This window comes from Andrena cerasifolii, chromosome 15 (genome assembly GCF_050908995.1).
Source record: "Andrena cerasifolii isolate SP2316 chromosome 15, iyAndCera1_principal, whole genome shotgun sequence".
NCBI lineage: Eukaryota > Metazoa > Arthropoda > Insecta > Hymenoptera > Andrenidae > Andrena > Andrena cerasifolii.
The window spans coordinates 2,515,102-2,530,514 of NC_135132.1; the positions used below are offsets into that span (position 1 = coordinate 2,515,102).

General features: G+C 34.7%; 2 protein-coding genes across 3 annotated transcripts in view; one reads left to right on the forward strand and one right to left on the reverse strand.

The window, feature by feature from the left end:
• Window positions 1-15,413, forward strand: part of LOC143377167 (unconventional myosin-Ie) — a 130,567-nt gene that overhangs the window by 60,774 nt on the left and 54,380 nt on the right. The gene's annotated exons all lie outside the window — the stretch shown is intronic.
• Window positions 1-15,413, reverse strand: part of LOC143377215 (uncharacterized) — a 69,263-nt gene that overhangs the window by 4,409 nt on the left and 49,441 nt on the right. For both annotated transcript variants that reach the window (XM_076828273.1, XM_076828272.1), the window contains exon 2: window positions 1,461-1,676. In XM_076828273.1, coding sequence (XP_076684388.1) covers window positions 1,461-1,675 — 215 coding nt within the window. In that variant the 5' untranslated portion in view covers window position 1,676. The remainder of the gene's footprint in view (window positions 1-1,460; window positions 1,677-15,413) is intronic.

Here is a 15,413-nt window from a genome sequence, read left to right on the forward strand (position 1 = left end):
CCTCGTTCGGCCGAATTGTTTACTGCTAAATTATTCAATATATTTAATCCAATATTAAATTTTTTTTTACTATTTTTCCATTCTAGAGGATCCATATTTATAAAATCTGATGGAATAGTGTAATCTTGATGAAATTATCAGTTATTTCATTAAAATGTTGAAATCTGTTATTTATAAATATATGAAAAAAATTCTTAGACAGAAGTTGTACTGTTTGACAAGATAAAAATAATTTCAACGAGAAAAGTTTTTTCTGAATGACAATTTTTGAGATTTCAAGGTCATGAATTTTTTTGGAGTGGTCAAATTCAACCATGTACAAACATGTATATTAACGATATACTACAATGGAGAAAAACGAGTTACAAAAATAAAACATTTTCAAATTCGATGCGGTAGTTTCTCCGAACGGCTTTAAATTTTGCACAAAGTACTTTTCCATCCAGTCGCACAATTCTAGGGGGTGTCCCGAAGGAAATTTAGAAGTCGAAAAATATGGTCCACCCTAGGGCCCAGATTAACCCTTTGTTGACACTCTTGGTGTGAGCCACCCATAAGTTGTTTCATATGCAAAATAAATAAATCATTTTCCCCTCAAAATATTATATCCGAACAACTCTGTAGATTTTTAGCTTCTAATATTTAAATTTTTAAAAAATTTTCTTAATTTCTCCTCAATTTTTTTTTTACAAAAACTGTGAACAAATTCAATAAAAAAACTATTGGAATACATTCTAGAGACCTTGAAATTGGCCCACCATTTTTTTTATACTAATTGGATTCTTTAGGTGAGAATGGCAGACGTTCAAAAATTGCTTTGGATGTTAGCCATCCAGGTACAGTGACTCGCATTAATATTCGGACACTTTTTAAAATCGCATAACTTTTTTAGAATTGGTCCAAACGACTTGAGTTTTTTCGAGAAGCTAGAAGGATTAGTTTGCTAAATGACGCGTTTCATCGTTTTGAAAAAAAAATATATTTGGTTGGAATAGCGAAAAGAATAGTAAAGGTCGATTTTTAAACTTTTTTTTGTGAGCAAAAATTCGCGAAATCAGCGATTCTCGACCTTATTCTGCGATCTTTACACGTTTGTAGCTCGGAGCAACGTTAACCGATTTTCATGAAAATTTAGGGCACTTATACAACTTACTGCAATCTACAAACGTTTTTTTTTTTTAATTTTCATTGCAAGCTCACAAAAAAAAGTTTAAAATTCGACCTTTACTATTTTTTTCGCTACTCCGACCAAATACATTTTTTTTCAAAACGACCAAATACGTCATTTAGCAAACTAATCCTTCTATCTTCAAAAAAATACTCAAGTCGTTCGGACCAATTCTAAAAAAGTTATGCGATTTTAAAAACTGTCCTAATACTAATGCGAGTCACTGTATGTAAAAGTTGATCGAAAAAGTGGAGGAGTGTCAACGAATCGATAATAGTGAAGTAATCGGTACCTGTAATCGTTGATGTCAGGTCTCTTGACGTCTCTCGAGTTTTGCAGGAAACCTTGCAAGGACTTCCCTTCGTAGACTTTTCGATGGCTGAGTCCTTGATCCTGTTGTATATAATTTCGTGAAGAAGGTGGCCTTGGAAGTACCATCGCTGAGAATGATAGGTGTACGAGCACAAGGAGTACCGTTGTTGTGCAATAGCCTCTTGCTGCTAACATTCTGAAAATCGATTTCACATCGTGGCATATGTTTCATACATTTCAAGCGAAGCAAAGGGACATTATTAGCCCGGAATCAGGCAACGTTAACCATCAACAATCGCACAATTAAACGCCTAATACCGCGAGGCAACACCTCTAGTGAGCCGGACCATTGTTACATCGGAACCTGCTTTTCTGTAGATCCAGTTTAAATTAGTTTACAGCGGTTAGTTATTACGACATCGTTAAATCAATATCTTCAAAATGTTGCTGCAACAGTGAACGGCGATCTCGGACGCGGGCAAGGATTATGGTAAAATGGATAATGTTGAGTTGTACAAGCAGGAATTCACTTATCCAAGAACGTGCGCTGCAACATTTTCCCACAAACAAATCCTTGGTTCAGCTTCCGTTACAAAAAAAAAAATCCCCTAATTAAGATTTGCTTTCTGCATTTTAAATGGAAGCAGAAACTTAAGAAACTTAATAATAACAGTAACCATAACTGCGATAATAGTAGCACGAGCAACAGCGACAGCAGAAACATTATTAAACTCGTAACAATAATAGTAATAGCTGCGATAATATTAATATTTTTAAGAGAGAAGATGAAATGCACGCGTGTAACAGATAGAAATCTAATTATCGTAAGCAGCAAGGTGCAATAAAAATTGCTGCTGCACAGAAGCAGTTTGCTACGTTCCAATAAGGATTTACGGTGTTCCCTAACAAGAAACATCGCTTCTTTTCACCGAAGGAAGTAAGAAACCGCGGATAAGATAGTTTTAATGTTTCTGGTCAGCCACATAGAACAGCATGCAACGAGCATGTTATAATAAACCCAGTGAAAGTTTTACCTACTCGCACGGCCAGCCTGAAGGAACGAAGTGATACAATTTCTCTTATTTCGCTTATATAAGCTGCGCGTCAAATTACTATGTGTATCGTGCAATCAATGGTCTAAAACCATTAATGATAAGACGCTGGGATTATAACAAGCTGTTCTAGTCTCCTCTTGGACAGTAGGAACATTAATTAAGCACATTTCCCTATCACTTTCGAGCAGCCTGTGTAGTTTGCGGTAATAATAGAACGCGGGGTTGGGAATCCATTATTACCCAAATTTTCATCGTTCGCGGTACTTCTAGTACTTTTGCATTTCGCTCCTTTACTTTCGTTTTGCACGTGTGAAAGCGTGTGAGCAGATGTGTGCCTGTTCCTTTTTCAGGCTGGCTTTTTTGAGCTGTTCAATGTGGGGACTACAGGGTGTCCGGTAAATCATGGTGCAATTGAGAAAGAGATGAATCCTTATAAAGAAGCAGGTAAAAAATAATGAATAAGCTGGTGGCTAAGGTTTTGAGGAAATTTTTTTTTAAGCTTGAAACTATGATACTGTGGATTTTTTTTATGGATTGGACGTTTACTTTGCAATGTAATAATACTATAATAAAATCACTCACAGTTCATAATAATATTATTATTAGTGTTACTAGTTTAAAAAATCATTTCTTTGAAATGGTGTGGATAGTGTGATCCTGTATTAAATTAATATGAATTAATTGTAGCATGTTTCTAGTAAAGTTCTAGCATCCTTATAGTCGTTGAGGACTTGCTATTTTTTGGAATTAAACAATTGCTTTAATGTGGCTCCGTCAAGCTAAACAAGCACACATGACACAGGTGAAAAGTGTTTAAAACGTAGGTAATTAGGCACAAAGTAGTTTTATGTTTAAGATGATTTTTCTCTGAAGTAACTAAATGAAAAAATTTCTTCTCTATTTTTCACTTGTTTCTTTTTATCCCCTGGTCATTTATGCGCGATTTATTGGACACCCTGTATAGAAAAAGAGTATACCCACCCTGTGCCTCATAAAGTTTTGTGTTATTGCAAAATATAAGTGCGAATAATCTAAGAATAAGTTTTAATCGTTTAGTTACTCTCCCAGTATTCTTTGCCTCATATTGTTAGGAGCATTGATGGTTAGGTGCACTTGGGATGCTTCAGAATACAGAGCGTTTCAAACAAAGGATTACAAAGGATTACAATTAGACCTCATAGTGCTCATGTAACCGAGTAACAAGGTCGTGACAAACGTAAATCTTGAAACAAATTTCTATTGGGATGTATGTAATGATAGACAAAGGAGTTGTCACACCCCCTCTTTACGAGCCACACAATAAATTTGTTCTTCAATATTAAAGGTACGCCCTCTTAGGTAAACAAACGCTATTTACATTCACATTTGCGTTTCTTTAAAACCAAGAGCTGAGACTTTCATTAAAATGGGAGGAAATAACGTGAAACACCTCTGTTAAATTAAAATAAAGTACCTTTCATACTCTAATAAGCACTACTATTGGGACACGTAGTTATTAAGCCTTATTTACTTATGCAAGTGTGCACTATGAGCTCTAAAAATCTGTAATCCTTTTTTGAAACGACCTGTATATTTTTATTACTGTTTGGTTTACTTGTTGCTCTCCTAAAGAATGTACTGTTAATGTACATCATTATACGGGGTGTTCAAGTTGTTACTATCCACCGTTTCTCTTGTAAAAGCTTCACTACTTTTTATGAGAAATACTAATTTTGTAAAATAACGCTATATTTTTATATGTCATGAAAACAAGTACCAATACGAGTTTAACGATATCAGATATAGTAATGTTCAGAGATATATGAGGAAAGAAGAAGATAATTTGGAAATTGCAGGACGCTATGTTTGCTAGTAGGTACTTCTTATTAATAAGACTATGTATAGGGTGTTTAATATGACTGTGCCCTGAAATGTTCAAATTATGTCTTTCATTCCTAACCTCAATATGACTTCAACCGTTAATGTATCTTATATCATTCAATTTGCCATGACGGTCGCTTTCATACGATATAAAGCAAAGTAAAACTTTCCATTTAAACGCATTAAAGATCATCTTCGTTGGTTTCATAGTCATTGCAAATTTAAAACACTGATATAACCACTCGTGCTGCTTATAAACAGTATTAAAACTCTTTCCTCTTCTATTTTTTTTTTGTACATATTTAGCATTCACGAGACCGACGTTGGATAGTAATAACTTGAACACCCTGTAGGAGTGTCGTTAGGATAAAAACAACTAAATGAAATAGTATTAAAAATATATAAGGTGCTTCAAAAAAAGTGGCACAAAATTCTAGTGCTCACAGTGTACACCCATTTGCACGAGTAAAGTTTAATAAATATATGTGTCCCAATAGCAATATACATTAAAATGTGTGGGTGTTTTGTACAATTTCCTTCTATTCCAAATCTCCGCTAAAATTCGCTCTAAAACAGGAGGTACAGTCATTTCTTTCAGATACCTGCTATTTACAAGAAAAACACTAACAAGGGGAGGACACCTTGTGGTAGACACTGATTTTTATGAGCCTTGGCACGATGGATCTATGTCGAAAATAAGTAAATAGGTGTCCGAGCGTTTCAGTCAAGAGGCCTTAATAATAGAGATATTTATATGTAAATTATTAAAAAATTAGGGTTTTAGTGGGTAAAAATCCCACACTACCCTGGTGCCCGCGGGAGATTACCTTCTGAAGGCGTCGGGGTGCCTTTCAGAGATGTCTCTACGTTAAAAAAAACTTTATAAATTTTTTTTTATAAATAATTTTTTATTATAAATATTTTTTATAAATATTTTTTTTATAAATTTCTTTTTTAATAATTTTTTTTTTAACTTAGGGAAATCTTCAAAAGGCACCCCAACTCCTTTAGAGGGGAAAATCCCCCGGGAGCGCCGGGGTAGTGTGGGATTTTTACCCATTAAAACCCCACTGCCACTATGAAATTTTTAATAATTTCCATGTAAATATCTCAATTATTAAGGCGCATTGTCAGAAACGCTCGGACACCTATTTACTTATTTTCGACCTAGATCCATCGTGCCAAGGCTCATCAAAATCGGTGTCTACCACATGGTGTCCTCCCCTTATAAGTATTAAGGGGTATTCGTTCAAAAGTATGTGAACAATGGGTAGATTTCATAACTTGTACCTTCCAACATAAACGTTCCACATAGTTCTGGTTCCGTACATTTGTTTACTAGATAATATTTTGCCAACGCGGTTATATTAAAAGTGACAGATATTTATTATGTTAGAGGTGTTTATGTGCGGTCACTTTAAAAAATTCCTCCTTCACAATTAACACGATTGTGCCCCTTTTATTCATTGAAATGAAAAAAATACTGGCAACCCATTAATGGAGAGAATTTCACTTGTGTACCCAATTTTTTTTACGTTGATCTGTTATAAAACATGGAAATAGGTACACTTTTATAATGTTGGTGGGGGCGATAGAGAGTGGTATATAGAAGATGTATGTACAATTGGAAGTTAATTGGCTCGTTAATTTCTGAGAAATCGTGTAACCAGTTTGAAAAATGTAGTTTAGAGAAAAACGCGTTTAGAGTTAATCGTCAACTTAAGGGGTTATGCCTAGTCAGGCGGTCGAAAAGAGGCGAATATTTGTGAATTTTTTTTGAAGAAGCGGAAGCGTATATTTTTACACAACTTTTTGCGCTTCAAAGAGCAACATTTAAAGAACATTTGGTAATTTTTTCGTAGAAAAATATTTACGTTTATAATAAAATAACAAGCGACATCCAAGAAGCATTTTTAAAAATTTGGTTTTGCGGTGAGCATTGCCATTCGGAACCAGATTATCTAAAATCGAAAAACAAAAAAGATTTCGTTAGTATATTAATGTATCCTCAGGTTGACGGAGAGAATTTTCCGAAATATTAAGTTAAAACAAAATGGCGGCTATTTAAAGTTGAAATCCTGATTTTTTCGCGTGATGTTTGCAGGAAAAAATCAGGATTTCAACTTTAAATAGCCGCCATTTTGTTTTAACTTAATATTTCGGAAAATTCTCTCCGCCAACCTGAGGATACATTAATATACTAACGAAATCTTTTTTGTTTTTCGATTTTAGATAATCTGGTTCCGAATGCCAATGCTCACCGCAAAACCAAATTTTTAAAAATGCTTCTTGGATGTCGCTTTTTATTTTATTATAAACGTAAATATTTTTCTACGAAAAAATTACCAAATGTTCTTTAAATGTTGCTCTTTGAAACGCAAAAAGTTGTGTAAAAATATACGCTTCCGCTTCTTCAAAAAAAATTCACAAATATTCGCCTCTTTTCGACCGCCTGACTAGGCATAACCCCTTAAACCGCTACCAAAAATCTTTTTGAATACTCAAGAACCGTCAAACCAATAGAAAATATAAAAAAAAATAACAACGTAAGCACGCTTTATACAGACACATTGTGTTTATAATTCAATCATCAACACCAGCAAAATTTATTCAACACTGTCATCGCGCAAACCCCGATTTTCGTCGAATCAACCAGACACATGCAAAGGCGATGAAAACATGATTATAGAAACTCGGGTGACTCTACTGTCAGCTAGCTTGCCCATACTACCGAGGAACAATTGTCTTCGGTTACCCGGGGCATTCTTTTCTAGTGTCACGACCAAGTAGAGAATTGTTACTCGCCCAGGAAAGTGCCCAGCAGTAATCTTCTTAATCACACCATACTGCTCGCTGCGGAAAGTAACGGAAAAGGTCCTTCCTTTCCAAAGAGATCTATGGTTTGAGCAGTTGGTGGGTGTGGTTCTCCCGATGTAGGTTCGCGTTACAGCGGAGAACAGGTTCTCTTAAAAAGTGCAAGTGCATTCGTTGCCCTGGTGAACGTACTCGACTGTACTCGGTGAACGTAAGGGTCCACGTGGACTCGGTCTGTCAAGTGGCTTTGGTTTCTACCGGCTTCGATGCTCGCGTTTATCCACTTTCGTGTTTCGTTTTTGGCGCAGTATGGTATATTTCTAATGGACGTCACAGGAACGCGGGAAGCAGCGGAACGATGTTTGGTTTAAATTATGTTTGTCTTAAGGGGTTACATCCATCTAGAGGTCCGGAGAAAGCGTACACTTTCAGGAATTTTTTGGGGGAAAAGTATAAGTGAAAATTATACACTGTGTTTTTCTACTTAAAGATACATCTTTTAACTATATTATTCTACATTTTCATGAGATATTATTATTAACTAAAGGAGATATCTGCTGGGATGTGAGTCGTGTTTTTTTTTTTAAACATTAGCTGGTGGATATTCTCCAGGCTAAACGAAGCATCTGAAAGCAAAATTCCAAATAGATTTTTAAAATAAATAACATTCAGAAGTGCCGGATGATCTCATATTTTTAAATTTTGCTTTTGCAATGTCTTATTGAAAAAAAGAAAAAAGTTTTCCACGAAATTCGATATTTCCATTTCAAACGGTTGCCCCTTCTTACCAAAATATAATATTAAAATTCGGGGAACGCCGTAACTTTCTTCTGTAAGTTATTTATTTTTAAAATCTATTTGAATCTTTGCTTTCAGGTACATCGTAAAAAAACACGACTCACATCCAAGCCGATATCTCCTTTAGTTAATAATAATATCTCATAAAAAGTTAGAATAATATAGTTAAAAGATGTATCTTTTAGTAGAAAAACCTGACGTATGATTTTCACTTATACTTTTCCCTAAAAAATTCCTGAACTTGTCTGCTTTTTCCGGACCTCTAGATGGATGTAACCCCTTAAGGGAACCTTCTGGTCTAGAGCCCCCAAAAATAGGTGATTTTTAGGAATTGATTAAAGGAAAACTACTATATATAATTTAATGGGACTTTCTGCATTGTATTAAGGATGTCTTAAATTATAGAAATATATTTTTTGTTTTATAATTAATCATTGCAGACGGCACTGGGGAGTCATTAAAGTCAAGGCGTCAAAAAATTGATCTAAATCGGTGGGACCTGTTTCTCCAAAAGTTATTATCCGATTCTACTGAAACTTTTTTTTATTTTGGAGAATATACTTCTGGCTAGGAGGAAAACCAGAAAGAATTACAAAAATGACATTTTTTTAGAGAATAACGACACTTGAAGTTTGAAATCACTTGTTCCCTATATTTTCCATCCTTTCAACGCCTTTGATAATTATTAATTTTCAAATTTTTGTATTTTTATATGGTACCCCCCCTAGCCAGAAGTATATTCTTCAAAATAAAAAAAGTTTCAGTTGAATCGGATAATAACTGTTGGCAATACAGGTCCCACCGTTTTGAGAACATTGTTTCGAGAAAAACGCGTTTAAAGTTTTACGTGGGCGCCGAGTGGCCGGTTGTTGCCCACGCATTTGCTGCTACTCAAATGCCTATAACTTCGGGAATTTTACGAATTTCAACAAATCCTTTTAAACACGTATTCCTAAAAGGTTGAACATTTGCAAAATAAAATTTAAAAAAAACGACTTAGACCAGAAGGTCCCCTCAAGGGTACTAGGCAGTCGTCCCAGTCTAAAATGAAGCATTTCTGTTTCAATTAATTACAAAGAAACAAATTGAAACTGAGACTTGTTCTTTGGCATGAAGTTTATTAACATCATAAGCTTTAAAAAACATGTTTGTTTAGTAAAAAATTTGCATTATATATGACGCTACAGATGGATTAAAGAGGTTTTTTTTTAAAAAAAGTTTCTTTTGTTTTGTAGTGATAACTCAAAAACGGTGGTTCCAATCGATTCAAATCCAATTCGAGCATGTCCACAAAATGTGTAGTTTCGGACCAGATCTAAATTGAAGTTAATAGAAACTCTTATTTTTTATGAAAATAAACTAAGACCTCATCTTTTGGGGCTTGGGGGAGGGTAAGACCTCGTCAGTGAGGTTTTAGTTTTTTTTCCATAAAGAATAAGAGTTTTCATTATCTTCAATATTTATATTTGTGCTTTGCCTTCTCATTTGATTTAATCCGTAATAGAGAATTCATTCTTCGCGCTGTTAATTTGCATGAGAATAAATTTACCTTTCTGCATTCGCAAAAGAATGACCGAAGAGGAACTGCGCTTAATTTCTGTGAAAGTTGAAAACTCGAGTGAAATAGACCTTGCGGTTAGGAAGTAATCGAAATCGCGCGGTTTCTATTATTGCACATTTTTTCCCATTTCGCAGATAATCTTTGTCCACACTCGCTTCGAAGCGAAATTTCTCGAAAATACTGTAATCATTTACGTTTCTCTTTTGCATTCCACTTCAAATTTGGGTACCACCTGTGTTTCAAATTTTCTTTAAAATAATGTAAGTAAATATGGTTGAGCAACTATTGTACGCAATGTCGAGTGGGTACTTCAGGGGAAACCGACCTTTTATCCGTTACACGTGACACTTTTGCAGCATTACGAAGGAGAGAAATAAAGTAATCCTACACACTAAGGTCCATTGTCATCGCCCTCTCAAATTTTATTTCAAGTTTGTAAACTCAAATGCTTGACATACCTGGGTGGCTCACACCCAGAACAATTTTTCAGCGACTGCCATTCTCATCTAAAGAATCCAATAGTAATGAAAAAAATCATGGGTCAATTTCAAGGTCTCCAGATTGCATTGCAATAGATTTTTTAATGATATTTTATTTCAGCTTTTGCAAAAAAAATTCTGGATTACCATATGTCGAGAAAACGCGAAGAAAATCTTCAAAAAATTGCAGCTTCTAGAAATTTCGATATTAGAAGCTTAAAATCTACAGAGTTGTTGTTCCTGTATAATATTTTAAGGAAAAAAAAATAGTTTGTGAGTCGCCTTTGGAAAAAAGTAGTTATTTTGCATATAGAAGGTACAATGCGTCAAAATCAGTTTATGGGTGGCTCACACCCAGAGTGTCAACGGAGGGTTAATGTTAAAGTCAGTTGCACTAGCTACAATTTGTAATACACCTAAACATATTGTACATTTGATCTAAGCATATTTGGTTTTTAGAATAAAAAAATAGAAAAAATATGCTGTTTCTTTTAATAGGTAATTTTGTACATTGGTTATTATTTTTCAATTACTTTTTAATAATCCAGTAAATTCCAGTGCTGAGGAAATATAACGAATCACATATTTCACATTTTACGAAAATTATTTTTTTTATACCTTCTACATTTTTTAAATTATTTATTGATTTTAAAATTGTGTAATGCAGATGGAATTTTAATCCACTTTAACTGTCGATAATGGCTGTGTACATTAATATTCATACATTGCTTCACGAAAATAAAGGCTAACAATATTTTTTTTACTTTATTTTAGTAATCATAAATCATAAATTCATTACTTTGTAGACTCCATTTCCTATGCAGAATATTTTAAAATAATGTAGAAAATGTGGGATTACATGTATAGAAAGAAGAATCATGTATAACATAATAAGCACGTTACGTAAATATTTAAGAAGCTACAATCATAATTAGAGGCTCGAAAGAAGGACACAAATTCAGAATTTTGTTTCAGATAAAGGTATAGATTTTCCCACATTTTGATGGGCAAATAATAACTACAGGAGTTATCGCTACGAATTTTTTATTCTCTTACTAAATGGTGAAGATTTGAAGAATACATGAAATTTCCTTTTTCGTAGTTAAAAAAATATCAAGATTGAAATTTAAAAAATGAGACCGCCAGGGACGACTGCATTTAATCTATTCTTAAAATCTGTCCCAGTTTTTATCTTTACATAAACCGTTTGGGTCTAACAGTGTCTATTGCACAACGCCTCAAAAAAACAACGCGTCTCGTGTCGGTAACCATGACTCTTTTCGTTATTAGTGCTTGTCAACCAGTATTTACGGAAATCTAATTAACAAATATGTATTATGGCAGGGGAAAAAATGGCATGAGTTTCACTTACACCTTTTATAAAAAACATTTCCTCATTTTTTTTTAGATACCATATATAGCTATCAAAATTGCTGCTTATTGAATAACCGCCACCTGAACAGTGGAACACAATTCATAGGAATCAGAAGCAGAGAGCAGAACTTATAGTAAACATGTACAAGATAATTATTCTTCTTTTAACCCTCGGTTGTCACACTGGGTCAAATTCACCCTGCAATTTTTCAAGCAACAAACTTTTTGTCCGAATTCTTATTGCTTCAAATATTTTTTTTTACAATGTTCAAACTGTATTTCGGAATTTTTGAGACTTAATTTAACAAATGGTTTGAAAAAAATTGAAAAAATTGTAAATTGGCAGGGTCAAAATTGACCCAGTGCGAAAAAGTAGGTGTGACAACCGAGGGTTAAAATTGGGGCTTCGCCAAATGTCTTAAAGTGGCTTACATAAGTTGACAAAATATGCAAAATTACTGACGAAATGGAAGAGTATTTTTTGTTCCCTACTTCTGTAATTCGTTCTTTAACCAAATGAGTTCTTCGTCACTTATTATTGGACTAAACTTACTTGGTTACTCCCCTACACACTTTCAGAAGCTTAAAGAGTGGTATTAACGTCGAAAAAATATTTCAGACACATCTCTGACGATTTCAGGGAAAACACTCAAAGGCACTATCGATTTGCCACTTGCTGCGTTTGCGGCAGCACTATGTCACAATCACAATACACAATGTCGAAGCATTACACCCATCCTTAATTGGATGAAATCGACCTGTTACTTTCAAGCCCAAATTCATATCGACTCTGGTATTTTGTGCATTCATAACACGCCAGTGGCTATTGGGAAGTAGAAAGAAAGTTTAACTCCACCGAGTCCTAATTAGGATCCAGAGCCTTCTTGCCTGTAGAATGGACACAATGAGCGAGCCCAAAACAAGTATCAGGGAGAGTCGTACAGTACTGGCCAAAGCTAGATCTCGTTTCTACTGTTAGTTGATTGCACTATCGATGGAGAAACTAATGAATACTACATATAGTCCTGAGCAACGTATTCCGGCGACGCTCTGTTTTCTTCAGTAGGTATTACCAGAGTTCTAAGAAGTTTAACGTTCACGCCGGTGTCCCGTACGACCAAAGTTATTTTTCATAGCTGATTTCTTATTTTCTGGGTCATTAAATAATTTTCGCATGTTACGTACATTATTTTTTAGACCTTTAGGTGTACATAAATGCCCCGGGTTTTGCAATTTGCTTTGTATCTTAATTTATACAAAGATACAAAACTTTTTCCACGCGCTTGTCGTGCAGTACGAAAGCAATTTTTTTAAAAAATTTTTCCTGTGATTATAGTCCTTGCCTTTTTTCTTTCTTTGTCTTTCCGCAGTATAATGTCGGAAATTAAACAGAAAAAAGGGAAATGGACGCAGAACGATATGAATGCGATTTGAAAATGCTACTGCAAAATAAAGTTAAACTAAAGTAAACTGATCTTAACTCGGAGTTTTTGTTACAATTTTTTAAAGAACTTTAATAAAGATTTTGAGATATTTCATAATTTTTTTTATTCTTAAAACACTGTAGTTTAATATAAAAATTACAGAGTTAAAAAAAATATTCTGAAACCGTGGTTTTTTACGTTTCAATTTAGGGTATTTTTGACCCGGTAGCGACAACCTGTTACAATATGAGGTGCGCCTCCCGTCTGGTTAAACTAGATTTCGGAAGATGTGGGAACTTTGTGAACATGTGGGGGATTTCCTCCTGATTACAACGCAATTTTTGTTTGCTTCCCAAATTCACTCGAAGGGGGTGAAATTAACCCCTGAAAATTCGGCTATTTTCCGATTTTCTGTTATAACTCGTGAAGAGGTAGAAAAACAGTTTCAAGACAAAAGTTACTTCTTTTAATAAGATCTATCATTTGGTAAAAAAATTATTTTACAGTTGACGAGTTATAACGCAAAATCGAAAAATAGCCGGCTTTTCAGGGGTCAAGTACACCCTCTTAGGGTGAGTTTGGGCAGGAAACAAAAATTACAGTTTGAATACGCTTTTAGAGTGGCCGGTACTGCACGACATACCCCTATGAAAATCAGGATCTAAAAAATAGCGCGCTCATATTATTAACACAGCCACTAGCGCTATCAATAATACTACTTAGCAAGAGCATATATTTTACACTACTAATCCATACTGTAATTTCCGGTGCCCTTAACTGACAACTTATTTCTGACATGTTTCTGTATTTGCTACCTGATTTTGAGCCAATTCGCAATCTTCGATACAGCTCTCCAACACCTTTTTCCCTCCCTTCCTCTATCTCCTTTTACGACCTTCTGGTTAAGTGCTTAAGGTAGGTACCTACTATAAAACACTTCATGTTGCTTATAGTAGGTACCTACTGTAAAACACTTCATGTTGCTTATAGTAGGTACCTACTATAAAACACTTCATGTTGCTTATAGTAGGTACCTACTATAAAACACTTCATGTTGCTTATAGCAGGTACCTACTATAAAACACTTCATGTTGCTTATAGTAGGTACCTGCTATAAAACACTTCATGTTGCTTATAGTAGGTACCTAGTATAAACACTTCATGTTGCTTATAGTAGGTACCTAGTAGAAACACTTCATGTTGCTTATAGTAGGTACCTACTATAAAACACTTCATGTTGCTTATAGTAGTTACCTAGTATAAACACTTCATGTTGCTTATAGTAGGTACCTAGTATAAAACACTTCATGTTGCTTATAGTAGGTACCTAGTATAAACACTTCATGTTGCTTATAGTAGGTACCTAGTAGAAACACTTCATGTTGCTTATAGTAGGTACCTACTATAAAACACTTCATGTTGCTTATAGTAGGTACCTAGTATAAACACTTCATGTTGTTTATAGTAGGTACCTACTATAAAACACTTCATGTTGCTTATAGTAGGTATCTACTATAAAACACTTTATGTTGCTTATAGTAGGTACCTACTATAAAACACTTCATGTTGCTGTATGTTTCGAAACGAGTTGCGTTATCTAGGTACGCCTAGTTTCCATATTATGGTAAAACATGTTATGAATTTTATTATCCACAACTCTACACTGTATGTCTCTAAGCAAGCACCGCGCGAAATAGTGGTCAAAGGATAAAAAGCCCGAGGAAACGTGGGGAGAATTTTCTTGATCATTTTTTATATAGAACCAAGTGGACTGTTGTACTTTTGTTTCAATATTATGAAGGAGTAAAGGTAAACCACTCAATAGACTTGCGAAGAAGCAGCAACAATTGCAGGTTTCGAATGTCGCCGTACCGTAATGGGAATGTGTTAATCCAAATGATTAGTTAAGCCTAGTCCGCTGGCGAAGAAGAACGCGATTTTCGGGAATTTTTTGTGGATTATCTACTGTATATTTTTTTACAACTATTCGCTTATTCTGAAAGTACCTACATATGTGCAGCAACTCGCAGTAATTTTGTTATAGCAAAACAGTAAAAAATGTACGAATAACAGCCATTCTGACGGAAGCTGTTTTAATAACGGCGAGCAAGATATTTCGGAAACCGCTGTATCGACTGGCCTAACCTTTTGCAGACTTCTTCTCTATACCAAAGACTAGTAGATGAACCAAGGATATTTTATTTTAACAAAAACTCTATCTTTAATTAACGAAAAACGAACAATTCGGACATCGAAAAATAGTGATTTTGCGTTAAACGGCCGTCATTTCGTCAAAAATCGACTTTTTGAAAAACCCTTCGTTCATCTACTGAATTCGACTATATATTAACAGAATCTTTTTGAATTTGTAATTTTAGATGATCCGGTTCATACGGGGAGGACACCATTCCCTTCTGGAAGCGTCGGGGTGCCTTTTGAAGATGTTTCCACTTTAAAAAAAATAAATAACTTTTTTTTATAATTTTTTTTTAACTTCGGGAAATCTTCAAAAAGCACCCCGATTCCTTCAGAGGGGAATCCCCCGGGAGCGCTAGGGTAGTGTGGGAT